Source organism: Heteronotia binoei, chromosome 20 (assembly GCF_032191835.1).
Source record: "Heteronotia binoei isolate CCM8104 ecotype False Entrance Well chromosome 20, APGP_CSIRO_Hbin_v1, whole genome shotgun sequence".
Lineage (NCBI taxonomy): Eukaryota > Metazoa > Chordata > Lepidosauria > Squamata > Gekkonidae > Heteronotia > Heteronotia binoei.
The window spans coordinates 28,976,533-29,003,998 of record NC_083242.1 but is presented as its reverse complement, the minus strand read 5'-3'; the positions used below and the strand labels follow the sequence as shown (position 1 = coordinate 29,003,998).

At 47.4% G+C, this 27,466-nt stretch overlaps 1 protein-coding gene across 1 annotated transcript in view; it reads right to left on the bottom strand.

Annotated features, from left to right (window-relative positions):
- Nucleotides 1–365: 365 nt before the first annotated feature.
- The window catches only part of BAIAP2L1 (BAR/IMD domain containing adaptor protein 2 like 1), a 124,042-nt gene continuing 96,941 nt past the window's right edge, over nt 366–27,466 (bottom strand). The window contains exons 4-12 of the mRNA XM_060260633.1: nt 21,500–21,561; nt 20,858–20,929; nt 19,760–19,897; nt 18,409–18,561; nt 15,875–16,042; nt 12,499–12,649; nt 7,353–7,560; nt 3,594–3,671; nt 366–567 (exon numbers count right to left, since the gene is read on the bottom strand). Coding sequence (XP_060116616.1) covers nt 366–567; nt 3,594–3,671; nt 7,353–7,560; nt 12,499–12,649; nt 15,875–16,042; nt 18,409–18,561; nt 19,760–19,897; nt 20,858–20,929; nt 21,500–21,561 — 1,232 coding nt within the window. The remainder of the gene's footprint in view (nt 568–3,593; nt 3,672–7,352; nt 7,561–12,498; nt 12,650–15,874; nt 16,043–18,408; nt 18,562–19,759; nt 19,898–20,857; nt 20,930–21,499; nt 21,562–27,466) is intronic.

The following is a 27,466-nucleotide window of genomic DNA, read 5'->3' as shown; positions in this document are numbered from 1 at the left end:
GGGGAGGGACGGTGGCTCAGTGACTGAGCATCTTCAATCCCCGGCATCTCCACTAAAAAGGGTCCAGGCAAATAGGTATGAAAAACTCAGCTTGAGACCCTGGAGAGCCACTGCCAGTCTGAGTAGACAAGACTGACTTTGATGGACCGAGGGTCTGATTCAATATAAAGCAGCTCATATGTCCTATATGTCCGTGTTTTTTTCAGTGCATGTCTGGAGAGATTGTTTCTTTCTGCAACCTGTTACGCAGCCAGAAGCGCAAGACCAAGATGCACATCATCTTTTGTTTCGCGTGTGTCTTTCCTTGCCAATTCAGAACGCGCACACAAGAGAAGTACGTGGAACGAGAGTTTAGAAGACCACGTTTAAGCTGCAGTTCTACTTACGGGTGCTGCGCTGTTTGGTTTGGTCGCTGGCGTTTTAAGCGTCGCTGTCGTCTTAGAAGGTTCCGCTCTGGCTTCAGAACTCGCTCTTGTTTGGCTAGGCACCAGATAATCTGGCGGGGGAAGGACCACCCCACCTCTGTCTGACAAGTTGACTGAACTGACGCTCCGGACAGGCGCAGGACTAGAGAGGGGAGGGAAATGGTTACGGATCCACCAAAGACAGGAAAATCCAGTTCACTTTTTGTTTCCTTCAGTTATACCCCACCTTTCTCCCATTGGGGGACCCAAAATTGCAACAACCCTGCAAGGCAGGTTGGGCTCAGACTGGCCCAGATCACCCAGCGAGCTTCCACGGCAGAGTGAGGATCTGTGTTTCTCAGATCCAGGGGTGGGATTCTAGCAGGAGCTCCTTTGCATATTAGGCCACACACCCTCTGATGTAGCCAATCCTCCAAGACCTTCCGAGGCACTTTTTTGTAGCTCTTGGAGGATTGGCTACATCAGGGGGGGGTGCGGCCTAATATGCAAAGGAGCTCCTGCTAGAACTCCACCCCTGCCCAGATCTAAACCCAACACTCGAAACCACAACACCACACCAGCTCTGTGTGAATTTCTTCTTCTTCTTGTGTCTTTTGGGGTTTGGGCAGTGGGACCGGTTGTTTCCATATGTTTGGACGGAAGGCCTTCTCGGAATGATATTTTCCCCAAGAAGAAAGAACCCTGCATTCTCCTCTTGGACAGGTGAATACAAAATTGCAGTGGTCCAGGGATACAATAACAAAGGTAGCAGATGTGATAACAGTGCACTGGTCTGTCAAGCCAATACTGCCTACTCAGACTGGCAACAGCTCTCCAGGGTCTTGGCGAAGGCCTTTCAGATTACCCACTGCTTGTCCTTATTAATTGCACATGCCAGGATTTGAACCTCGGGTCTTCTGCATGCAAGGAGAGCCAGTTTGGTGTAGTGGTTAAGTGCGCGGACTCTTATCTGGAAAACCGGGGTTTGATTCCCCACTCCTCCACTTGCGCCTGCTAGCATGGCTTGGGTCAGCCATAGCTCTGGCAGAGGTTGTCCTTGAAAGGGCAGCTGCTGGGAGAGCCCTCTCAGCCCCACCCACCTGTTGTCGGGGAGGAAGGGAAAGGAGATTGTGAGCCGCTCTGAGACTCTGTCCTTGAAAGGGCAGCTGCTGGGAGAGCCCTCTCCAGCCCCACCCACCTCACAGGGTGTCTGTTGTGGGGGAGGAAGGGAATGGAGATTGTAGGCCGCTCTGAGACTCTGTCTTGAAAGGGCAGCTGCTGTGAGAGCCTTCTCCAGCCCCACCCACCTCAAAGGGTTGTCTGTTGTGGGGGAGGAAGGGAAAGGAGATTGTGAGCTGCTCTGAGACTCTTCGGAGTGGAGGGTGGGATATAAATCCAATATCTTCTTCTTCTTCTTCTACAGGAGTCTCAAGGCTCTTCAAAAACCTACACCATTTTATTTCAGCATTGGACTAGTGCCCTTTCCGAGTTACATGTTACCCCCTTTGGAATTATTCTCTGTGCAGAATTCTCAGCGTTTTGCAGTTTTGGCCACAGCCAGCAGTTTCTTTGCAGCACGGAATGCTTCACCCGCACTTAAAAGCAAAGCCCCCCATGTGCAGCAGAGCTTCCCAAACTTTTACATCATCTCATCCCCCAGGCCCCTGCCCTACCCGAGAAAAAGAATTCTTCAGAACAGCGATTTGCACAACCCACAAAGGAAGACAGCAATCAAATCCAGTAAGAATTAATTTCGCGTTTATTCAAAAGCCAATTAAACTCTTTAGCTTAATCGAGCCAACAAAAAATTGATAAATTTGATCCAGGGATTAATTTAAAAACAAAAATTGATCAGGGATACCAATTTTTCAAGGATTGGGGGGGCGGGGGAGTCCAAAGAGCTTTCACTAGATTTCAACACTACACAGACACGGAAACTTGGGAGTGCCGTTTGCCAGCATGGTGCTGTAGCCTGATAAAGAACAATGCTGTCAAAGGGGTCCAAACCTCCAGAGACCCCTCCTGCTGCCCTCTTGCCCCTTAGCGGGCCCTTAGGTAATCCCACCGCCTCCAGGGGTGGCACCGCCCACTTTGGGAACCATTTACCTACAGTTTTCCACAAAAGGATGCAAATGAGGCAGTCTTTTACTCCATCTTCTATGCATCAGGCTAGCTGCTCAGTAGGCTGCCAGCTCTCAGTTGGGAAGTGCCTGGAGCCCAGGGAGGGGAGGGAGCTCAGCAGGGGCACCATGCTACAGAGTCCGTCCTCCAAAGCAGTCAGTTCGTCTAGGAGGACAGATCTCTGTAAGCCTAGAGATCGGTTGTAATTCTGGGAAACCTCCAGGCCCCACCTGGATATTGGCAACCAGGGGTGGAATGCTAGCAGGAGCTTCTTTCCATATTAGGCCACACCCCCCTGATGTAGCCAATCCTCCGAGAGCTTACGAGGCTCTTTTTTTGTAAGCTCTCGAAGGACTGGCTACATTAGGGGGGCGGGGCCTAATATGCAAAGGCGCTCCTGCTAGAATTCCACCCCTGATGTATAGTATTTGCCAAAGATTTCAGGTTTTCACGGCTGGTAACATCATTAGGGGTTTGTAGAATCTTTCGGACTCAAGTGCCGTGTTCTACTGGAGAAAGTTTTCCTTCCAGACGTTTCGTTCTCGGCTGCGGAGAACATCCTCAGTGGCGCTGCAGCCGGAGCAGGCGCTCTGACCTTCTTGGCTGCTGTGCATTGAGCCCGAAAGATTCTAAAAACCCTAATAATATAGTATTTGCATTGGGTGATCTGGAGCGCTCCTGTTTGGCATACGGCAGGGGTGGGCCAACGGTAGCTCTCCAGATGTTTTTTTGCCTACAACTTCCATCAGCCCCAGCCAGCATGGCCAGTGGCTGGGGCTGATGGGAGTTGTAGGCAAAAAAACATCTGGAGAGCTACCGTCGGCCCACCCCTGGCATAGAGGCATTTCTAATTTCAAGTGGGACTATGCAAGATTGGAGGGGGGGGGGTTGAGTGATGAACTACAAAAAGGTGGGATTTTTAAAAAAGGGAAACTGGTGAACTAAGACCACGTTGATGACTTCTAGACTATCCTGAGGGAAGCTCATCTGCTCTGAGGCTTTCATTTTGAAACCCCCTGTCTTGAAAATGGAAAGGTTTTACACAAATTCAAGCTCAAACGACATTACCTCGGGGCCGGCGCACGGGCTGTCTCTTCAGCTGGTTCTTCGAACGGCTTTGTGTAAGAGGAGGGGAACCAGCCTTTCCTAGAAAGGAAACGGGAACAAAACGTTAATTTATATAGATATTTATACCCCGTTTGTCTCCCCAGATGAGACCCAAAGTAGCTTACAACGTTGTCCGCCCCGCTTTTATCTTCATAACCACCCCGTGAGGTAGGCTAGGCTGCAACAACATCAAACAGAGAAAACTGAGATGCAGCCCCCTTGTGGAAACTAAAGGGGGTGTGTGTGTCTGGATCTAAGGTTCTGGCGAGGGTTGCCAATTCTGGGTTGGGGAATTCCTGGAGATTTAGGGGATGGAGCCTGGAGAGGGCAGGGAGCTCAGCGGCATATAATGCCATAGAGCCTGCACCCTGAAGCGGTTGTTTCCTCCAAGAGAACTGATCTCCGAGGTCCGGAGGTCAGTTCTAATTGCAGGCCACCTCCAGGCACCAACTAGAGCTCGAGTGGCCAAACTTGCTTAATACAAGAGCCACACAGAATAAATGTCAGAGGTGCTTGGAGATAATGAGAAATTAATTTCAAAAGTGTACAAATTACTTTTACAATGGACTACAGAAGATGAAGTAGTGAAATCTCAAATGATAAAATGGGCAATTAATGTAAATAAAGAAATAAAGATGGAATCTTGGGAATATCTGTGGAAAAACTCTATGAAACTCGCAACATGTCATAGTATTAAAGAGAACTGTTTTAAGATGATGTATAGATGGCATATGACTCCAAAAAAAATTAGCAAAGATGAACAATAAGATGCCAGATAGGTGCTGTAAAAAGCATGAAGGTTCTTTCTACCATATGTGGTGGACTTGTGAAAGAGCTAAAATGTTTTGGCAGATGATTCAACAAGAGATATCTAAGATCCTGGGATATGAATTTAATAAAGAAGCAGAGACTTTTCTGCTGGGATTACAAATGGAAAAATTTCCAAAAGAAGATAGAACTTTAATATGGTACTTGCTCTCAGCTGCTAGGACATTGTATGCGCAGTTGTGGAAGCAAGAAAAAATACCAGAAAAATGGGATTGGACTATAAAAGTTATGTCATGGAGTGAAATGGACAAATTAACAAGAAAACTAAGAGACTGCAATTTAGAACTTTTTAATCGGGAGTGGAAGAAATTCAGAAGATATGTAGAAAAAGAGTGGAAAATAAAAGGACATTGGACAATTTTTGATGATTAAGATTTTTAAGACAAGAATATAACTTTTGAAGGGGGATCTTTTTCTTTATCAATTTTTGTTTTTTCTTGATAGTTAAAGGTACCTTTAATATCTGTTTTTTTTTTTTAAAATAACACTGGCGGGGGTCAAGTATTGGGGGGAGGGGTGGGAGAAAAGTAAGATGTGGGGTAGAATGATGTTTTTTTTTTCTATCTTAAGCTTTTTATAAGTTGTAGATATAGTTCTACTACCATATGTTACTAATAAAATTGTTTATACAAAAGAATAAATGTCAGAGGTTTGTGAACCACAAGACAAGGAAAGGAGGGAGGGAGGAAGGAAGGGAGGGAGGGAGAGACAGAGGGAGGGAGGACGAAAGAGAGGAAGGGAGGGAGAACAGAAGGGAGGGAGGGAAAATGGAAAGGAGGGAGGGAGGATGGGAGGGAGGGAGGGAGGGAGGAAGGGAGAGAGGGAGGGAGGAAGGGAGGGAGGGAAAGAGAGAGGGAGGAAGGGAGGGCGGAAGGGAAAGAGAGAGGGAGGAAGGGAGGGAGGGAGGGAGGGAGGGAGGGAGGGAGGGAGGAAGGAAGGAAGGAAGGAAGGAAGGAAGGAAGGAAGGAAGGAAGGAAGGAAGGAAGGAAGGAAGGGAGGGAGGAAGGAAGGAAGGGAGGGAGGGAGGGGAGGGAGAAAGGAAGGGAGATACAGAGGGAGGGAGGGAGGAAGGAAGGAAGGGAGGGAGGGAGGGAAGAGCGAAGGAAGGAAAGGGAGGGAGGAAGAAAGGAAGGGAGGGAGAGAGGAAGGGAGCCAGGAAGGAAAGAAAGGAAGGGAGGGAGGGAGGGAGAAAGGAAGGAAGGGAGGGAGGGAGAGAGGAAGGAAAGGAAGGGAGAGAGGAAGGAAAGGAAGGGAGGGAGGGAGGAAGGAAGGGAGGGAGGGAGAGAGGAAGGAAAGGAAGGGAGAGAGGAAGGAAAGGAAGGGAGGGAGGAAGGAAGAAAGGAAGGGAAGGGAAGGGAAGGGAAGGGAAGGGAAGGGAAGGGAAGGGAAAGGAAAGGAAAGGAAAGGAAAGGAAAGGGAAGGGAAGGGAAGGGAAGGGAAGGGAAGGGAAGGGAAGGGAAGGGAAGGGAAGGGAAGGGAAGGGAAGGGAAGGGAAGGGAAGGGAAGGGAAGGGAAGGGAAGGGAAGGGAAGGGAAGGGAAGGGAAGGGGAAGGAAAGGAAAGGGGAAGGAAAGGAGGGAGGAAAGGAGGGAGGAAAGGAGGGAGGAAGGAAGGAGGGGATGAAGGAAGGGAGGGAGGGAGAGAGGGAGGAAGGGAGGGAGGGTGGGAGAGAGGGAGGGAGGGAGAGAGGAAGGGAGAGAGGAAGGAAGGAATGGGAGGGAGAGAGGGAGAAAGGATGGAAGGAAGGGAGGGAGGGAGAGACAGAGAGGGAGCGAGGGAGGAAGGAAGGAAGGGAGAGAGGCAAATAGACAGGGGAGGGAGGGAGAGTGGAGGGGGGACGGAAGGGAGGGAAGGAAAGGGAGAGAGGGAGGGATGGAGATACAGAGGAAGGGAGGAAGGAAGGGAGGGAGAGAGGGAGAAAGGATGGAAGGAAGGGAGAGACAGAGGGAGGAAGGAAGGAGAGGGAGGGAGGGAGGGAGGGAGGGAGGGAGGAAGGAAGGAAGGAAGGAAGGAAGGAAGGAAGGAAGGAAGGAAGGAAGGAAGGAAGGAAGGAAGGGATGGAGATACAGAGGGAGGGAGAAAGGATGGAAGGAAGGGAGGGAGAAAGGATGGAAGGAAGGGAGGGAGGGAGGGAGGAAGGAAGGGAGGGAGGGAGGGATGGAGATACAGAAGGAAGGAGGGAGGAAGGGAGGGAGAGAGGAAGAAAGGATGGAAGGAAGGACGGGAGGGATGGATGGAGATACAGAGGGAGGGAGGGAGGGAGGAAGGGAGGGAGAGAGGGAGAAAGGATGGAAGGAAGGGAGGGAGGGAGAGACAGAGAGAGGGAGGGAGGAAGGAAGGGAGGGAGGGAGAGATGGAAAGGAAACAACTTTAAATTTATTCTCCAACCTGCTGGCTGGCTTGGAGACATGGTTTAAAGAGAGAAATGCCTTCTCCAAGCCAGCCGACAGGGTGGTGGGGACTTGTGGATGAAACACGTCAAAACTACCAGTATGTAATGCAGAAAATGTGAGGAACAGAACCAGAATGTAAAATGGTACAAAATAATCTGGATTTCTATAAGGCGGTTTCAGTTCTCGGAAAATCAGTATGAATGAATGTAGAATCAGCTGAAGGAAAAGCCAGATGTGGCTCCTGAGCTAGAGTTTGGCAGTTCTAAGTCCTGGTCCTGGATGGTGGACTTCCTGGTAATCCTGTGCCCCTATCTCTCTCTCTCCCCCCCTCTCTCTCTTCTGAGATCCATGACAGAAGAAGGCAGGGAAGGCAGAAATGAGATATACAACAGTAAGCAATGAATACTAGCTATTAAGACATAGATGTAGTGAGTTGTTACTCCGATCCTTTTATGCTCTCGTTTTCATCCTGGAATATGGGGACGCCTCCATCCACTCACACTTTAGTCACGTCGTGTTCTCCGTACAGCCAGCCGTCCCTTTCCTCCGACACCAGGAGCGTGATGGTATCGCCCTGTGCAAAGCTGAGCAAAGTTTTGTTGCTCCCGGCGGTGTGAGGGAAGATGGTTTTGACCTTCTGCCTTTTCATTATGTTGAGTCCCGTGGCAACGGATGTGGAGCGTGATAAACCAGAATCGTCTGCGTGATCTAATTTTAAAATAAACACAGGCATATATATACTGCGACATACTGTTGGGTCAAGGATAGCAATGTGAAACAGAACTGAATACTAAGGAGACAAAAAAAGAGGGTAGCCATCTTGAATTTTTTGTTTTGTTTTTCTGTTTGCCAAGCAATTTGCAGCATATTAAGCTGAGCAGTACAATTTGAGTCCATTAGTACCTTAGAGAACAGCAACAGTTTCAGGGACAAAATTTTTGAGCATTTCAGCTCCCTGCCCTTAATATCTGGTTAGTCTCTGAGGTGCGTCTAGACTCAAATCTAAAGGTTCCAGAGTGGATCAAAAAGGCTGCCCTCTGAGACTATCTTAAGCAGAGTTATATTCTTCTAAACCAGGGGATTCAAACTCATTTGTTATAAGAGCCAAATCTGATCTAAATGAGACCTTGTTGGGCCAGGCCATGGGTGTCATAAAATGTAATATGAGGTAGCGGAGGTATAAACTTTATGAAGGACACAAACAAACACAAAGATTTTTTAAAAAACTTTAAATAAAACATGCTTAAAACATTAGCATTTGTTGGTCTTAAAGGTGCTTTCTTTGTATCTCTCCCATGGGATCCAGGGAACTGGACAAAGGAAGCTCTGGCTCTTTCCTTCCTTCCTTAGGGGACCAGGAGGGGGAGGAGACTCAGCCAATAGAAGGACAAGAGGCTTGGCTCAATAGTTCTGCTGTGTGACTGAGAGAGCCTGGCAAAAAAAGCTCTCCCTTCCCCTCTTCCTCCCCAAGGGAGAAGTCTCAGCCACTGGGAGAAAATAGAGGCTTTGCTTTGTGGCTCCTGTGCGATTGAAGAAAGAAAAACAAAGAAAGGAAAGAAACTTAACCCAAAAGCTAGAGTAAGAATCCTAAAAAGGTTAATATGCAATTAAAGGGCTGAACATTAAAAACAAAGTGTAAAAAAATCATAAATCAACATACATGTATTTATTGTAGAAAGCTAAAACCATTTAAGGGCCCATCATAAGCCTCTATCCTATGTAAAATCATGAAACCACAATGGGAACCCACTCAACTTGACCTGACGCGTTTCGACCTAGATTGGTCTTCTTCAGAGGTCTGAAAGGGAAGTACACATATTGGCTCATAATACAGAACAGAATAGACCAATGCTGGACCGCAAGGAAATTTCTGTAATATTAAAAGAGAAAAATTATGAATTCGTAAAAATATTTTTCATGCTATTTAGGGATAATATTTAGAATTAATTTCTTACAGTGAAGTGACAAAGGCTTAGACAGCTTCAGTGCACTACACACAACTCTTGGCACATAGGCTCTGATTTTACTTGATGAATTCTGGACCATGCGGTGAGGCAACCGATTAAATTCGAAATCTATGGTTTTATTCGGCATTTTTAGTGTGGCTTAACTTTTATTAACTTTTTGGTTAATATTTTGTTCTTAGGCATGCAATAAAACACTGAATGCTATAGGTATGCCCTTGATTAAGACATAAGGCTATAGAACAGGAGGCCTCAAGAATATCTCTAAGCCTTTTGTCACTTCAGTGTAATTAATTCTAAATATTATCCTTAAATAGCGTGAAGAAATATTTTTACAAATTTATAATTTTTCTCTTTTAATATTACAGAATTTTTCTTGGCGTCCAGCATTGTTTCTATTGTTTTATTCTGTTCTGTATTATGAGCCAATATGTCAATCAATCAATCAATCAATTTTATTTGTATCCCGCCCTCCCCGCCGAAGAAGGCTCAGGGCGGCAAACAACGCAATATGTGTACTTCCCTTTCAGACCTCTGAAGAAGACCAATCTAGGTCGAAACGCGCCAGGTCAGGTTGCGTGGCTTCCCATTGTGGTTTTATGATTTTACATAGGATAGAGGCTTATGATGGGCCCTTAAATGGTTTTAGCTTTCTACAATAAATACATGTATGTTGATTTATGATTTTTTTACACTTTGTTTTTAATGTTCGGCCCTTTAATTGCATATTAACCACCTGTGTGATTGAGCAAGCCTTACAAAGCAAGCTGTGATGCAGAAGGAAACAGAGAGAGAGAGAGAGAAGGAAGCAGATGACAGTCCATTGTTCGGGGGCCAGATAGGACCCCTCTGGGGGCCTGATCCAGTCCCTAGGCCACATTTGACTCCCCTGTTCTAAGCCTTCTAACGTTTAGAAGGACGTAACTCTGTTCAGGATGGCACTGCCGATCAGTGTTCCCTCTAAGCTGAGTTGGCGTGAGCTAGCTCACAGATTTTTAGCCTCCATCTCACAGATTTTTGCCTTCGCTCAGGAAGGAGGACCCCAGAGCACACGAATTGATGCCGCAGCTCCCGACTTCAATGCCAGTAGCTCACAAAGTAGAATTTTTGCTCACAAGACTCTGCAGCTTAGAGGGGACGCTGCTGTCGACCTCTGCATATTATCGAGTAGCGTTTACATCTCAGATGCAGTCATGTTTTTAGACAGACAGACAGACACACACGCTTAATCAAAGATAGCTCCAGGTGGGTGGCCCTGTTTGTCTGAAGCAACAGAATGAAGTTTGAGTCCAGTGGCACCTTCAAGACCAACAAAGTTTAATTCTGGGTATACGTTAGCCGAAGAAGTACGCAAAGGCTTCTGCTCAGAATTAGACTTTGTTGGTCTCCAAGGTGCCGCTGGACGCAAACTTTGTTCACATACAATCAAAGGATATAGCAGGGGTGGCCAAGTGTAGCTCTCCAGATATCTTTTGCCTACAACTCCCATCAGCCCCAGCCATTGGCCATGCTGGCTGAGGCTGATGGGAGTTGTAGGCAAAAAAAAAATCTGGAGAGCTACCATTGGCCACCCCTGGAATATAGATTTGTATCCAACAGCACCTTAGAGACTTAAAAAAGGTAGAGGTAGTCCCTTGTGCAAGCACCAGTCTTTTCCGACTCTGGGGTGACGTCACATCACGACGTTTTCACGGCAGACTTTTTACGGGGTGGTTTGCCATTGCCTTCCCCAGTCATCTACACTTTCCCCCCAGCAAGCTGGGGACTCATTTTACCGACCTCGGAAGGATGGAAGGCTGAGTCAACCTTGAGACGGCTACCTGAACCCAGCTTCTGCCGGGATCGAACTCAGGTCGTGAGCAGAGAGTTTGGACTGCAGTGCTGCAGCGTTACCACTCTGTGCCACGGGGCTCACTTTAGAGATTGTGGGACACAGCTTTAGTGGGGAAGGCCACAAGCATGCGTCAGTAACATCCTTAAGGGTTAACACACAACTGGGCGTGACTGAGAGGAAGTAAAAGACAGAAGAGTTACCAACATTCCAGTCTTATCTGTAGCAGAAACATAACTTGCACTATGCCTTATTGTAGGGGTGGACAACGGTAACTCTCCAGATGTTTTTTTGCCTACTACTCCCATCAGCCCCAGTCAGCATGGCCAATGGCTGGGGCTGATGGGAGTTGTAGGCAAAAAAACATCTGGAGAGCTACCGTTGGCCACCCGTGCTTCGCTGCATTTCTGCTGTGTTTCTAGGTAACTATAGAAGTAGGCGATTTTTAGATCTCAAACTGGATTTATTGGTCAAGGCGCAGGCAAAACAGAATTTCTTTCTGTGACATAATACCCTGACCGACGAACTGATGCCAGCCTGGCAAAGTGTCTCAGACGTGCGTAGCCGGCTCTCGTGATGAAATTCTGCTGGATGTTGCAGTCAGTTGGGATGTGTATATGCCGACATATGTCAGTGTGTCATCAAGACTATATATTACAGTGGTGGCCAATGGTAGCTCTCCAGATGTTTTTTTGCCTACAACTCCCATCAGCCCCAGCCATTGGCCATGCTGCCTGGGGCTGATGGGAGTTGTAGGGAAAAAAAAACATATGGAGAGTTACCGTTGGGCACCCCTGCTATATAAAGTACTGCCCACCCTGAACAGATTTGCGTCGCGAGACCAACAAGGTTCCTGGGGTACGAGCTTTCGAAAGTCAGAGCTCTTATATTCCGCAAAGGGAGCTTTGCCTCTCGAAAGCTCATGCTCCAAAAGTCTTGTTGGACTCTACAATGCTGCTGGATTCAAATCCAGCTCATCTGCTGCAGACCAACATGGCTGCTCTCCAAAACGACATTCAAAACATATCCTCCTCGTCGCAGCATTCTCGCCGCTTGGGCCTGAAATAGCGTCTGTCTCTTCTGAATAGGCTGTTCTAATTTACCGAAAATGTTTTATGCTTTTTTAAAATGTTGATGTTTGTTTTTACGGTTGTAAGCCACCCTGAGCGTGCGTGAGGGATAGGGCAGGGTATAAATAAATAAATAAAATTAAATTTTGTGTCTGGACTGCTCCCTACTATAACATATCCCTGCATGCAGAACATTAGCTGTCAGGAAAACCTAACAGGCTGGTTTTCTATGTGCAGGGATCTGATGACGGCGAGTGTGTGCCTAGAAGGACATTCAGCCATGCGAGACCTGCAGTCCTGAAGTGGCGCAGTCCCCGCACAGGTACCCCATAATCTCGGATGTAGTTTTGGAGAATGAAGCCAAAGTCAGCAAGAGTTCAAGCCCTCATTCAAAAGGAAAAAGGATCAGGTTGGGTCATATAGCTTCTGGACACCTCCCCCCCACCCCCGGCCTTCAAACCTCAACTAATTAGCATCTCATTTGGCAGCGCATGAACAAACTCCAGAACGAGATGCCTCTCGGGCATGTAGGTGCTCTCGCCACAAGCTATTTTCGCCTTTTATATACCAACAGCGGTCGTTAAGTTTCGACTGGTAAATGCCAGAGATGCTGTTGGAATGAACGACCTCCTTTGTTCCTGGCTTCTGGAACGTCTCAAAGACCTTTCGTGGAAGATAACTGGGACTGTCCTACAGTTCCAGGGATTTGGCACGACGTCATTAGTACCCAGTGGTTTTGTAACACACACACACACAGACGCGCTAACAAACGCGGCCTTACTCGTTGAATGATTTAGCCTCTCCGATGATGCCTTCGGAACAGCTGCCGGGTTGTTAAACATGTCTACTAAGGGACTTGTGTAGGCTCTGATGGTCGGAGCGGGAGGCACGTGGGAAGAATTCCTGAGAAGTGAGTCGTAATCTTTTCCCACCTACCAACACACACACACACACAAAATAAATCCTCAAGCATCGGCGCAACAGAATAATACTTTGGGGCAGGGCTTTTTTTGTAGCAGAAACTCCTTTGCCTATTAGGCCACACACCCTGATGTAGCCAATCCTCCTGGAGCTTACAGTAGGCCCTGTGCTAAGAGCTCTGAAAGCTCTTGGAGGATTTGGCTACATCAGGGGTGTGTGGCCTAATATGCAAAGGAGCTCCTGCTAGAATTGCACCCCTGCTCCTTTGCATATTAGGCCACACACCCGATGTAGCCAATCCTCCTGGAGCTTACAGTAGGCCTTCTGCTTGAGCCCTGAAAGCTCTTGGAGGATTTTGCTACATCAGGGGTGTGTGGCCTAATATGCAAAGGAGCTCCTGCTAGAATTGCACCCCTGCTCCTTTGCATATTAGGCCACACACCCCCTGATGTAGCCAATCCTCCTGGAGCTTACTGTAGGCCCTGTGCTAAGAGCCCTGAAAGCTCTTGGAGGATTTGGCTACATCAGCCAATCCTCCCGGAGCTTACAGTAGGCCATCTGCTTGAGCCCTGAAAGCTCTTGGAGGATTTGGCTACATCAGGGGTGTGTGGCCTAATATGCAAAGGAGCTCCTGCTAGAATTGCACCCCTGCTCCTTTGCATATTAGGCCACACACCCGATGTAGCCAATCCTCCTGGAGCTTACAGTAGGCCCTGTGCTAAGAGCCCTGAAAGCTCTTGGAGGATTTGGCTACATCAGGGGTGTGTGGCCTAATATGCAAAGGAGCTCCTGCTAGAATTTCACCCCTGCTCCTTTGCATATTAGGCCACACCCCCCCTGATGTAGCCAATCCTCCAGGAGCTTACAGGGCTCTTAGTACAGGGCCTACTGTGAGCTCCAAGAGGATTGTCTACATCAGAGGGTGTGCGGCCTAATATGCAAAGGAGTTCCTGCTACAAAAAAAGCCCTGCTTTGGGGCAATAGTTTCAACAGTCCTCTTCACATATGCAAACACTAGGCACTTGGAAAATATTCTCTCCCCCCCCCCCCCCGCCCCGCTTTGAATAAGGACAGTGGACTGAAAGTAAACGTCATTTACTTATTAAAACATTTAGTAACTGACTTTCTATCTTGTGGAACTCGAAATGCAAATTAAGCAACAGTTATAAAATATTGTTATGACTATACATAAAACACCACAATTTAAAATCACAATTCGAACTGCCAATGGACAAAGAACTGAATTAGTCCAGCACAGTCCTAAATACAGCCGTCTTCCACTGTGTGAGTGAGAGGGGCGGGGTCAGGCTCACCTCCATGGGAAGGTTTCTCCATTTTGGATACAACAGGGTTGCCAGCCTCCGGGCGGTGAACAAGAGAACACCAGTTTCTGTGACACACCAGCCTCTAATACAATTCCACAAAATGGGAAACACTTCTAAATTTAAGAATAGACGCAATTGTCCTGATTTCTAAAGTATTAAGCTGGAAGACGCATCGGTGGAACAGGGACAACTGAGTACCATCCTGTCATTCTTGTGCAGAGCTGCGCACTGAGAAATTGAGTGCTTAGAGGCACACTACAAGGACTTTGCTTCAGCACTGTTATTACGTTAAATATGGGCTATCTGAGCATCATTTGCTTCCTTCGTTGAAACAGGTTTCTTGTCTCATCTACTCGTTTCCGATTATTGATGGCTTGTGGTAATAGATTCATACTTAAAAACATAACCTTGTATCTTATCTTTAAATTTATAAGGGTTTCCGGTTTTTTGGAACTGTATTAGAGGCTGGTGTATCGCGGCACCCGGCGTTCTCCTGCTCCTCGCTTTTCCGTGATTTCTCTTGGGTTGCTTGGCCTCTGGCTGGAGATGTCCTAGGGTTACACAACCAGTGCGCCCTCTAAGCAGAGTTGGCGTGAGCTAGCTCACAATATTTTAGCCTGTGGCTCATACATTTTTGTCTCAGATCCTGAAAAATGCTCCCCCATCCCGAGCAAACTAATTCATGCAGCAGTTTACAACGTTAATGCCTGTAGCTCACAAAGTAAAATTTCTGCTCACGAGACTCCGCAGCTTAGAGGGGACACTGATTACAACCAATTTCCAGCTGACATATGGTAGATCAGTTCCCCTGGAGTAAATGGCTGCTTCCGAAGTCAGGTTCTATGGCATTATACCTCACTGAAATCCCTCCCCACCCCAAAGCCTCCACTCCTTAGGCTCCTGCCCCCCCCCCCCAATCTCCAGGTATTTCCCACCCTGGAGCTGGCAGCCCTAGATAGCACCTTTGGCTCTCAGCGGAGCAGAGCTCATGCTTTTTAACTTTAGGTTGTCCGTGACATTTAGGCTGATACGATGTTTTAGCTTTTTGCGGAAACCTCTTTGAGAATGCTCAGGCAGAGCGGCAGCGCGCAAACATTGGAAGCATTAAAAATCGTAACGATGCAAATAGGAATACACAGCGATCAGGAGGGGAGGGGGTGTTTGTTTTAGACTCCAAGCCTGAACTTGAACTGTGATTTGGGGAACAGCTTTGCCTTCAGCGACTCTCCGAGTTAACCTTCCAACTAGCCTTCTAAGATAGAACCTAGTAGTAACTTCAAGCCATCTTGTACAAACTGAGATTGTAGCACCGTTAAGTTACACTGTCCTTAGATTGTTTATTTAATGCTTAACTTATGAATTGTATTTAACTGTACTATCTTGTTTTATTGTTATAAATAAAACTGAGAGCCAGTTTGGTGTAGTGGTTAAGTGTGCGGACTCTTATCTGGGAGAACCGGGTTTGATTCCCCACTCCTCCACTTGCACCTGCTGGAATGGCCTTGGGTCAGCCATAGCTCTGGCAGAGGTTGTCCTTGAAAGGGCAGCTGCTGTGAGAACCTTCTCCAGCCCCACCCACCTCACAGGGTGTCTGTTGTGGGGGAGGAAGGTAAAGGAGATTGTGAGCCGCTCTGAGACTCTTCGGAGTGGAGGGCGGGATATAAATCCAATATCTTCTTCTTCTTATAACATGGTCTATACCATGTTATTTAATTGTATTATCTGGTTTTTATTATTATAACATGGTCTATAACATGTCTTGTAAGCCTGCCTCGGCGGGGAGGGCGGGGTATAAATAAAAATGTATTATTATTATTATTATTATTATTATTATTATTATTATTATTAACCGTTTTTGCCCCACTCAAAAGGAAAACGGGTAACTGACAGGGATTGCTCCCCACCCCTCACCGTGCTGTTCCTCTCGATCATCGGCGAAGGCATTGGAGTTCCTGAGACTGGAGTGGAGACGGGTGTCTTTATCTCTTCTATCATGGTCATAATCTTCTCCGGTACTTTGGTGGCATCGCTGCACGTCTCCAGCCACCCGGGCAACTTGACGTTCAGTAACTCTGTACACTATCAACACCAAGCAAATCGAGTTAGGAAGGGTCTCTACGCCGTTTTGGAGTCAATCTTTTTGCTAAAAAAAGTGGGGGGCAGTAGGCCAGATTGTGAACTTTTTTACATCACTGCAGACTAGGGATGCCGGCTTTGGGGTGGGGGAGCTAGGAATCCTCCGGAATCACAGCTCATTTCCAGACTACAGAGATTAATTTCCCCTGGAGAAAACGGAAGCTTTGGAGGGTGGGCTCTGTGGCGCTGTACTCTGCTGAGGTCCCTGGCCTCCCTGTTTTGGTGAGAGCCAGTTTGGTGTAGTGGTTAAGTGTGCAGACTCTTATCTGGGAGAACCGGGTTTGATTCCCCACTCCTCCACTTGCACCTGCTGGAACGGCCTTGGGTCAGCCATAGCTCTGGCAGAGGTTGTCCTTGAAAGGGCAGCTGCTGTGAAAGCTCTCTCCAGCCCCACCCACCTCACAGGGTGTGCCAAGCCCCTCCATTTTCTCTCTGATTTTTGCTCAAGGCCTTCTGTTATTTACTGCTTAGCTGGCCCGGCAATCCGGCATGCTATTGTTTATTACCCAGGATGGTTCCTGTTGTGTCTGCTGTGGAATGTGAGATATCACTCTCCCTGGTTCTCAGAGTTCTTATCTGTTCACAAGTCCCCAGTAGAACGCTTTGTAGTATAGAATTATTGTGTTATGTTAACCTGGTGACCTTTAGGTTCGAATATTGCCGCCATTTAGTAACGGTTTATGTTATCCTATATAGTGATTGCGTAGCTGATATTTCCTCAGCCTTTTCACTGACCGTGTCAATGAAGCATCTCCTGAATTCTAATAAATGCATCTATTTGAAATAACAAAGGATCTCATTCTTGGAATACTGGGGCTTGACAGGGTGCCTGTTGTGGTGCTGGAGGGGGGGGGGGAAGGCAAAAGATATTGTAAACCCCTCTGAGATTCAGAGTATAGGGCGGGATATAAATCCAATATCTCCTTCTTCCCAGGCTCCACCCCCAATTGTCCAGGAGTTTCCCAACCTGGAGCTGGCAACTCCACCCCTCCACCACCAGGCTGGTGGTCAGGCAGGACCTGGGAACCCTAACGCGGACACAGAACGAACCAGGTGCTGATGCTCAACGGTTCCCACTGGCAGAAAAAAACACGACATGCTGTGGCATCGACACGAATATTGTCCAGCAAAGTACACCCGAGAAATCCAATCACAGAAATCCAATGATGTTTAGAATTCCCCCCCTTTAGGCAGGTAAAACAAAAACACCACATGGAACATTTGAACTGTCGCAAGGGACAATTAACTGCAGCAGCCTAATGTGTTTATAGATCCAGGTGGGCAGCCGCGTTGGTTTGAAGCGGCAGAACAAAGCAAGAGCCCAGTAGCGCCTTTAAGACCAACAAAGTTTTATTCAGAACGGAAGCTTTCGTGTGCATGCAGGAATGAGGTACAGTAGGCGGAGCTACATACAGCATATTTGCATTCTAAACCCCATCAGCTATATACAGCTCTGCTTACTGTACCTCATTCCTGCATGCACACGAAAGCTTCCGTTCTGAATAAAACTTTGTTGGTCTTAAAGGCGCCGCTGGACTCCTGCTTTGGTCTAACATGTTGATAGATTTAGGTGTGTGGGTCTGAAGCAACAGAACAACGTTTGACTCCAGCAGCACCTTTAAGACCAACTCAAACTTTGGTCTAACGAGTTGTTGCTGGAAGGTTTACTCGTCAACTGGGTTTACTCGTCAACTGCTCGAGGATTCGAAAAGGTTTCACGTCCTGAATTTCAATCAGCAAAGCCCGAAATATGGCCTTTTCAAAGCCTCATCTATGGCTGCATTCAGATGCCATGAGAAGCCCCATTTAAACCTCCAATTAAATTCTGAACAGGCGCGAGCACAGTTTGACACAGCGCTCACACACGTCCCCTTTCTCCTCTCGCATCCCCTTTGTACGCAGAGAAGACTCGCCCTGCTTTGCTCAATCTCAGATTCAGAGCGGCGACCAAACGCAGGTGCATGTTGAATTGCATCTTGTCTGTCCCCCCTCGCAAGCCGGGATTCTAAACCAGGACCGAACAGAGGTTCAGAAATCCCGGATTGTGGGCAGTAAAACAAGCAGCGATTCAGCAAGGGCCCCACTGTTCGGATGTCTCAGCGAATGGGAACCTCATCCAGCAGGCAAGTCCTCTGCATGCAAGGGAAGGAGGAGGTGACATTGTGACAGATGGCACTGTCTGTTCAACCAAAGTTGAACAAGAGTTAAGTTGGAGATGGTTGCAACGTTCTGGGAGACCACGGCATTCCCCCGGAACCAGGCCCTCGGGTCTTTCGGGCGGCTTCATGCTGCTTCAGTCTCGTACGCACCTCTATGTGGTAATACTTCATATGCTGAGCAAAACTGCAGTGCTTGTCCACCAGGAAACAGAATCTTTTTTTCTCTTCCAGGAGCGCTTCTCTGCAACCTTCGGCAATAAATTTCTGAATGTCGTTCTGGCGGGAACTCACCGTTTCCAAATACTAAATATGAATATTAAAGAAGAGATTAAAGCGCGTGGGGGGGGGGGGGAACGGACCCCTTAATTCTTTGTACATGGCTTGTATCTAATAGCAACCACAATGCCTTATATCCAAGAATAATCCTTCATTATGAGCCAGGACTTAAGAAATGAAGCTGCCTACCCCCCTAATCTAGTTTAAGACATTCCAGTCAGAGTCATGTGCGGCTCAAGGGAATGTTTATAAAGGTACTACTTGGTGGGGACAACTAGGAAGCTCCTGATCGATCTATAGGGTCCCACTCGCCTGCTTGTCACTGCTACCCACTAATATTCACTCATTGGCAGGTGGAAACTAGGGCCAAATTGAGGAAGGGAAGAATAGTTCTGGTGAGAAAAACTAAAAAAGAAAAATAAGGCCTTTCCTACTTTGAAGAAGAAGAAGAATTGCAGATGTATATCCCACCCTTCTCTCTGGATCAGAGACGTGGCTTACGATCTCCTATATCTTCTCCCCCCACAACAGACACCCTGTGAGATGGGTCGGCCTGAGAGGGCTCTCATAGCACCTGCCCTTTCAAGGACAACTCCTGTGAGAGCTATGGCTGATCCAAGGCCATTCCATCAGGTGCAAGCGGAGTAGCGGGGAATCAAACCTGGTTCTCCCAGATAAAAGTCCGCATACATAACCACTACACCAAACTGGCTCTCATCTACTTACAGGAAGTTCTGACCATAAGGTTTCTAGTGATTCCTAGAACTACCCCTGCCATTTCCAGGTAGCTCTAGGAACCACCAGGAACTCTACATTCAGAACTTCCTGTAGGTAGATGACGGTTCATTTTTGTGTTTTAATTGTTCTTCTGGGATGCTACTCACCCACCCAAAATCCTCCTGCCATTTGCCAGGCACTTCCCGGCAACCTTATCAATCCAGTGCAGAGGAACGCTCAAATTTTCGCGTCCACGCTCACATCTATTTGCATATTAGGCCACACCTCTGACATCACAGGCGATTTTTTTTTTGTAGAAAAAGCCCAGCAAGAACTCATTTGTATATTAGGCCACACTCCCTGTTGCCCTGCTCACATCACAGGAGTCTGTAGACTTTTTTTTTAAAATGTGTTTTCCAATAGACTGTGGACAAATGTTAAGCTAACCCTTCCCCATTCTTGGACATAAGAGGGGGGGCAGGTTAAAGATCTCAAGGCAAGCGCTCACTTCTGTTTCCTTGTGTTCATATTTTGTGGCGTTCCTCCCTCCTTGACTTTTTCTTCTGATCTTCTTCAACTCTGTTTGAGATTTTTCCAAAGAATCCAGCTTGCTTCGGTGTTCGTTTTGGTATCTCTTCAAAGTAGCCTGAGAAATCAAAAAGTTAAAAAAAAAAATCTTAAATATGCTTTCTGGTGATGCTGGAAATCTACCCCGGTTATTTCATTTCCACATCAACACACGCTCCACCGCTGGCAGGATTATTGAAGGTTTAATGCAACGCGGGCCTGCAAATGGGCAAAATCGAGAACCGCCCGTCCGCCTTTCTTCTCTGTTGTTGCTCCCGTATTGTGGGCCGGCCGGCTGCAGGGCCCTTGATGAACTGCTGAGGAGGTCAGGAAAGCTACCACAGCCACGGCCTTCCGCAAATGATGCAACACTGCTCTCCAAGGGGGCTTTTCTGCACAGGTAACACGGTTACAAACTCGCTCAAATACATGATTAAGGACTGTGCTCTGTTGAGCTTATTGTACGTAAAACCCTCTGTATGTGGTTTCTGTATGGCTTCAAGGGACTTGTGGATACTTATGATCCTCTTCAGTTCTTTCTAGGGGAATTCAGACTTCTAAAATCCTGATGCATAGGTTACTGACGGCCCCATTTTATTCTGACTGTACTGGCTCACCCTGCGTAATCGGCCCTGAATCCCTGTGAGAAAGGAGGACTATGAACAACGTAGGTAAATAAATAAAAATATTGCTTTTTATTTTTATAAATAAAAATCGACCGTAGGATTATCAACACTCGCACCTAAAGCACGCCTGAACTAAGTAACCAGAAACTGACTATGAAGAAAGTTCTGGTGTTTCCACACGATCTAAAGGTAACCGACCACTGAGGGTTCTAAAGGTCCCCTTATTTGCTTCAGTAGAGGGGAAGCGCTATGCAGACAAAGAGCTCAAGATCAGGGAACAAACAATATACTTTTAATAGTTTTTAAGACTGCTGGGTGACATATGCGCCCTTTCAGTGACATATGTGCCCGTTTGCGGCTATCTAAAACCTAAAAACCTAGCGTTCTTCAGTGTTGCAACTCAACAAACTTACGTTCATGTATTTGACATCCAATTCAGTCTTCTTCTCCAGCTCAGAAATAATCTCTTTGTGGAATTTCCTGAACTTAAGGGGCAAACAGAAGACAGGACAGTTATAAGGACATAAGAGAAGCCATGTTATTTCAAGAAGAAGACTGTAGATGATGATATTATTATTATAACATTTATACTCCGCCCATTCCCCCATGGGGGCCCTTCTCTCTGAATACCCTGCCCTTCTCTCTGAATCAGAGACTCAGAGCAGTTTACAGTCTCCTTTATCTCTCCCCCCCACCCACTACAGACACCCTGTGAGGTGGGTGGGGTTGAGAGAGCTCGCACAGCAGCTGCCCTTTCAAGGACAACTCTTGCGAAACTATGGCTGACCCAAGGCCATTCCAGCAGCTGCAAGTGGAGGAGTGGAGAATCAAACCCGGTTCTCCCAGGTAAGAGTCTACATGCTTAACCACTACACCAAACTGGCCGCACACTTAACCACTACACCAAACCAAGCCAATGGCCCATCCAGTCCAGCGCTCTGCGTCACACACTGGCCAAAACCCAGGTGCCACCAGGTGGTCCACTAGTGGGGTCGGTCAGAGATTCTAGCATGCACGCGTAAGCTGTTGGAATATCACCAAAAATGCTGACTTACACTTTCATCTAGGCTGTCGTTGAGTTTCTTCTGGGCTATGGAAATCTCTATGAGAACATGACCTGTTGACACAGACAAATCCACATAATTTGTTACTTTACAAAGATGTATTTTTATGCACGCCAGGAGAGTATCCCAAGTATAAAACAAGCAAGCAAATACCCTCCCATCTTGTCTGGTTTCTGTGCTTCCAGGATTGGCAGGAAGGGGGCAGCAGCTTTGTTACTAGATATATATCCCTTGCGATCCTCTTCTTTATTAATAATAACTAGATTCCTTGGATGCTATTTCAGCAAATTACGAAGAGGGTCAAAGGCTACAGTCTCTCCGTCTTCCAGTTCTTCCACTTTTAGTTTCTTTTGCAGTTGTGTTGTCAAGATAAAATTATACAACAGCTTGGGCATGGCTAGGGTTCACAACCTCCAAATGGGGCCTGGAGGTATCCTGGAACCACAACTGCTCTCCAGAGTACACAAATTGGTTCCCCCTGGAGAAAATGGCTGCACTGCAGGGCGGAGTCTATGGCATTGTACCCCACTGAGGTCTGACTCAGGAAATATCTGTAGGGCTTGGGGGTGAAAGCCTGGAGACTTTTGGGGGTGGAGCCAGGAGCAAGGTCGTGACAAGCATGACTGAAGTCTGAAGGGAGTTCCGGCCATCACATTAAGGACCGTGCTCCTTTTAAATGCCTTCCCTCCATTGGAAATAGTGGAGGATGGAGGCACCTTCTTTTGAGGGCTCATAGAATTGGACCCCCTGATCCAATCTTTTTGAAACTTTTTCTTTAGGAGAGACACCGGATGCTATGCTGAAAATGTGGTGCTTCTACCTCAAAAAACACCGAACGCCAAATACCCACAGATCAATTACTCTATGGGGACCATTGGACACTCCATTATACCCTATGAAGACTAGTCCCCAAAGGGTATAATGGGGTGTCCAATGGACATTCAATCCCCACCCCCACTTTCTGCTAACGCTGAAGCAGAAGAAGAAGAAGAAGATATTGGATTTATATCCCGCCCTCCACTCCGAAGAGTCTCAGAGCGGCTCACAATCTCCTTTATCTTCCTCCCCCACAACAGACACCCTGTGAGGTGGGTGGGGCTGGAGAGGGCTCTCACAGCAGCTGCCCTTTCAAGGACAGAGTCTCAGAGCGGCTCACAATCTCCTTTCCCTTCTTCCCCCCCACAACAGACACCCTGTGAGGTGGGTGAGGCTGCAGAGGGCTCTCACAGCAGCTGCCCTTTCAAGGACAGAGTCTCAGAGCAGTCCACAATCTCCTTTACTTTCCTCCCCCACAACAGACACCCTGTGAGGTGGGTGGGGCTGGAGAGGGCTCTCACAGCAGCTGCCCTTTCAAGGACAGAGTCTCAGAGCGGCCCACAATCTCCTTTCCCTTCCTCCCCCGCAACAGACACCCTGTGAGGTGGGTGGGGCTGGAGAGGGCTCTCACAACAGCTGCCCTTTCGAGGACAACCTCTGCCAGAGCTATGGCTGACCCAAGGCCATGCTAGCAGGTGCAAGTGGAGGAGTGGAGAATCAAACCTGGTTCTCCCAGATAAGAGTCTGCACACTTAACCACTACACCAAACTGGCTCTCCAGGGGGAGGGGTCCTGCAAACCAGGGGATCCCCTGCCCCCAACCCTACATTGGGCAACCCTACAATGCCCCTCCCCAAACCCTGCTCTCCTCAGACTCCACCCCCAAATCGCCAGGATTTTACCAACCTGGAGTTAGGAACCCTCGGTATAGCCTAGTCTTTCATTCTTCTTTGGGCTGATGCTCAAATAAACTTTGGGGCAGGATGGTAAATCTATCTGTAATTTGTCAGCCTATTTTGAAATGAAGGTTGCCCAGGGCTCTTTTTCTAGCAGGGGCTCCTCTGCATATTAAGCCACGCCCCCCTGATATAGCCAATCATCCAAGAGCTTAGAGGACTCTTAGTACAGGGCCTACTGTAAACTTCAGGGGGATAGGCTACATCAGGGGGGCGTGGCCTAATATGCAGAGGAACTCCTGCTAGAAAAAGAGCCCTGGGGTTGACGGCTTTGGGTTGGGAAATACCCAGAGATGTTGAGGGTGGAGCCTGAGGTGAGGAAGGACTTCAGGATGGTCCAATGCCACAGAGTCCACCCTCCCAAGCAGCTGTTTTCTCCAGCAGAACTGATCTCTGCTGTCTGGAGGTCAAATGCAATAGAGGAAGATCTCCAGGCCCCACCTGGAGGTTGGCAACCCTATCTGAAGTGGGTACTTGAAACCACAAGGGAGCGATAAAAGGCAGCCCAAGTTTATGACGCACATATGGACTGGTTTCTTGAAAATGCTTGGGTAGAGAGAACAAAGTTCAGAGCAAAAGTGTACGTATTTCTAAGAACATTTCTCTCCCCCCACCCCCCGCCCGTCAAGAAGGCCTGCTCACACAGTACATGCTTTTCAGAATCTGCTGCCGCAGCAACACGCTCAGCTGGCAATTGGCACCGGGGTAAAGATTAATGTGGCGAAATCTGGGACTCGGAGTACAGACAGTCAGCCAAGGAACTTGTGCACTGGCTCAGCTCTCTCCCCGCCCTTGCACCCTCCCTTCCCTTTGGCTCCTTCTCCCCACCGCAGTGTAAACGTTTGAGTCAAGCGACTCATTCACCTGACGGGTCGAGCCTTGGAAAACCTGAGTCGCAGAGGCTTATTCATGCTCATCTCGGCAGCGCTCGCCCCAACTGGAGCTTTCTGGGCAAGAGGGTGTGACCGCCGTTCCCAAAAAGCGACACACGCACTCACTCACACACCCCAACCTCAAAACAATTTTACAGGACCAATGCTGTACCAGGAAATGAATTCAAAAGTTCAAAACGATAGTATCATATGCAAGCTTGCCCCCCCCCCCACACCCCGTCTTTCACCTGAGAGCACCATAATGTGTCGCCTCGCCTATTTCCTCCTCCGGTTCTGAGTCAATATTTTGACACTGAAACCATAGCACCCTCACAGCATGCAAACAGCAAGACCAAACCGGACCCATTTTTACATAAATGTCAAGTAGTTCCACTGACAGCAGATTAGGGAGAACTATTTTTTTTTTTTTTAATAATTTTTACTAAGAGACAGACCCGGGTTGTGAGGCAGGCTTCAGTTCCTTTGAGAGAGGTGCTCTGCTCAGCAAACTGGAAACATCTACCATAAATGCCATAAAGGAGGAAGACAGACAGGAAACATCTACCATAAATGCCATAAAGGAGGAAGACAGACAGGAAGCATCTACCATAAACGCCATAAAGGAGGAAGACAGACAGGAAACATCTACCATAAATGCCATAAAGGAGGAAGACAGACAGGAAACATCTACCATAAACGCCATAAAGGAGGAAGACAGACAGGAAACATCTACCATAAACGCCATAAAGGAGGAAGACAGACAGGAAACATCTACCATAAATGCCATAAAGGAGGAAGACAGACAGGAAACATCTACCATAAACGCCATAAAGGAGGAAGACAGACAGGAAACATCTACCATAAACGCCATAAAGGAGGAAGACAGACAGGAAACATCTACCATAAACGCCATAAAGGAGGAAGACAGACAGGAAACATCTACCATAAACGCCATAAAGGAGGAAGACAGACAAGGCTTCAGCTAGGCTGTCTCTTCTGATTGTAACACACCTGTCAGAATATATGAAGCTGCCTTCTACTGAATCAGACCCTGGGTCCATCAAAGTCAGTATTGTCTACTCAGACTGGCAGCGGCTCTCCAGGGTCTCAAGCTGAGGTCTTTCACACCTATTTGCCTGGACCCTTTTTAGTTGGAGATGCCGGGGATTGAACCTGGGACCTTCTGATTACCATGCAGATGCTCTGCCACTGAGCCACCGTCCCTCCCTAACACTTATGAGGCTCTCCAGGGTCTCAAGCTGAGGTCTTTCACACCTATTTGCCTGGACCCTTTTTAGTTGGAGATGCCGGGGATTGAACCTGGGACCTTCTGCTTACCAAGCAGATGCTCTATCACTGAGCCACTGTGCCTCCCTAAAGCGAACAACTGCTATCCCTATGCAGAGTTGCACCCTTCTAAACCTAGATATACTATGGACTTCAATGGACTTAGAACAGGGCTCTCTAACACAGTGCCCATGGACGCCGCAATGATAGTGTGGCTTGGCAAAACAAAGCTATTCCGCACTGCACTAGGAACAACTTTACCTACGTTTCAAAACAGGGGCCATGCCTGTGGGTGCCATGGTGTCCATCAATACCTTTTCTGGCCACCAAGTGTGATTTTTAGACAATGAGTAGGGCCAGGTGGGCTTTCCTCCCAGCAAGGCTTCTGATTGGCCACTAGAGATTTGATTGACTGTGCAGATTTTTTAAAAAATGTTGCTTTACCACAACATAAGGTTCTTCACTGTTGACGGAAGCTAAGCTGCAGCAGCCATTTTGTGGCTGGAAGTACTGCACGGTGTCAGAATGCCAACGGTGCCTACAGGCTCAAGAAGGTTGCGGACCCCGACTTAGACGGATGTTACTCTCCCCTAGGCTGGTACTGTCCATCTTGATAAACCTTCGGACTAGATTCTTTACTGTGGCTGAGAATTATCACCTGGCCTTTGGACAGAGTTATGGGGAAGGACACATATGCACTGAAAGAGACAACACAGAAGACCCCAGTTTCTTCAGACACCAGGCAAGCTTAGAAGGCCAGAGTCCTCCAGATGTTGGGCCCTAATATTAGCCAAGTGCGAGTATCAGGAAATTATAGTACGCTACTGCTTTCTATTATCTTCTCTTCTGGATCATTGCTGGTAATTGTATTATCCCTGCAGCGAGCATTTCAACAGGAAAGGGGGAAGTCCTTTGCCAAAGGTACTTAAGAAAGAAACAAAAATCTCTGTTCTCAAGAGGAACCGATTGCGGCCCAGAGTATGCTAAACACCTTCCTTTAAAAAGGCACGAAGAGAGATACTTTCTGGATCTTCCTTTGTGCACCTGCGGTGCTGCAAGATGGTAGAAAGGTGGAGGGCTGTCAGTACAGCTTGAGAATTCTGATGCCGCGTCAAGTCGGCATGACTTGTCCGCTCAAAGTCCACCTTAAGAACGTAAGATGAGCCCAGCTGAATTGCCAGAACCCTGGGGGGCCTAACCACATACTCCCCCGCCCCAAGGTCTATAATCAGGGTATGGAAGCCTCAACAAATGGTATTCAGACTTTGAATGTGTAAATTCCATTTAGTCCTAGGGATGGCCCAGTCCTGCACAGATAGCTTTTTTTTTATTTTTTTGCATTTTGTCCAATCAGCCTGGTAGAAGCTAAGCAGCCCAACGGTCAGCCTGGAGAAGGATGGCTATGGAATTCTGACATGCGAAAATAATATCTAAGTGGGCAGCCGTGTTGGCCTGAAGCAAAAATATCAAAAATATTGTGCAAGACACACACTCTTGAAAAGTTTATGCAAAATTCAGTAAATTGTATCGTGTCGTATAATGAACAGCCTACTCCTGTGGAAGTTTATTATTAAGTCTTAGTACTCTATTTGGAAAATTAAAGAGACTGTGAGGGGTCCTCCCTGATACACTGTACTTGAGACTCTTGCTTGGCTTTAATTTCCGATTGTATGAATGTATGCCTACTTTTGTAGGCTGTCCATTATATGACACAATACAATTTACTGAATTTTGTATAAACTTTTCAAGAGTGTGTGTCTTGCACAATATTTTTTCATATTTTTGTATTCCATATATTGTGCTGCCATTGTTCTTTTGCATTGTGTCGGTCTGAAGCAGCTGAACAAAGCAGGAGTCAAGCCGCACCTTTCAGACCAATCGAGTTTTATTCAGAACGTAAACTTTTGGAGAGCCAGTTTGGTGTAGTGGTTAGGTGTGCGGACTCTTATCTGGGAGAACCGGGTTTGATTCCCCACTCCTCCACTTGCACCTGCTGGAATGGCCTTGGGTCAGCCATAGCCCTGGCA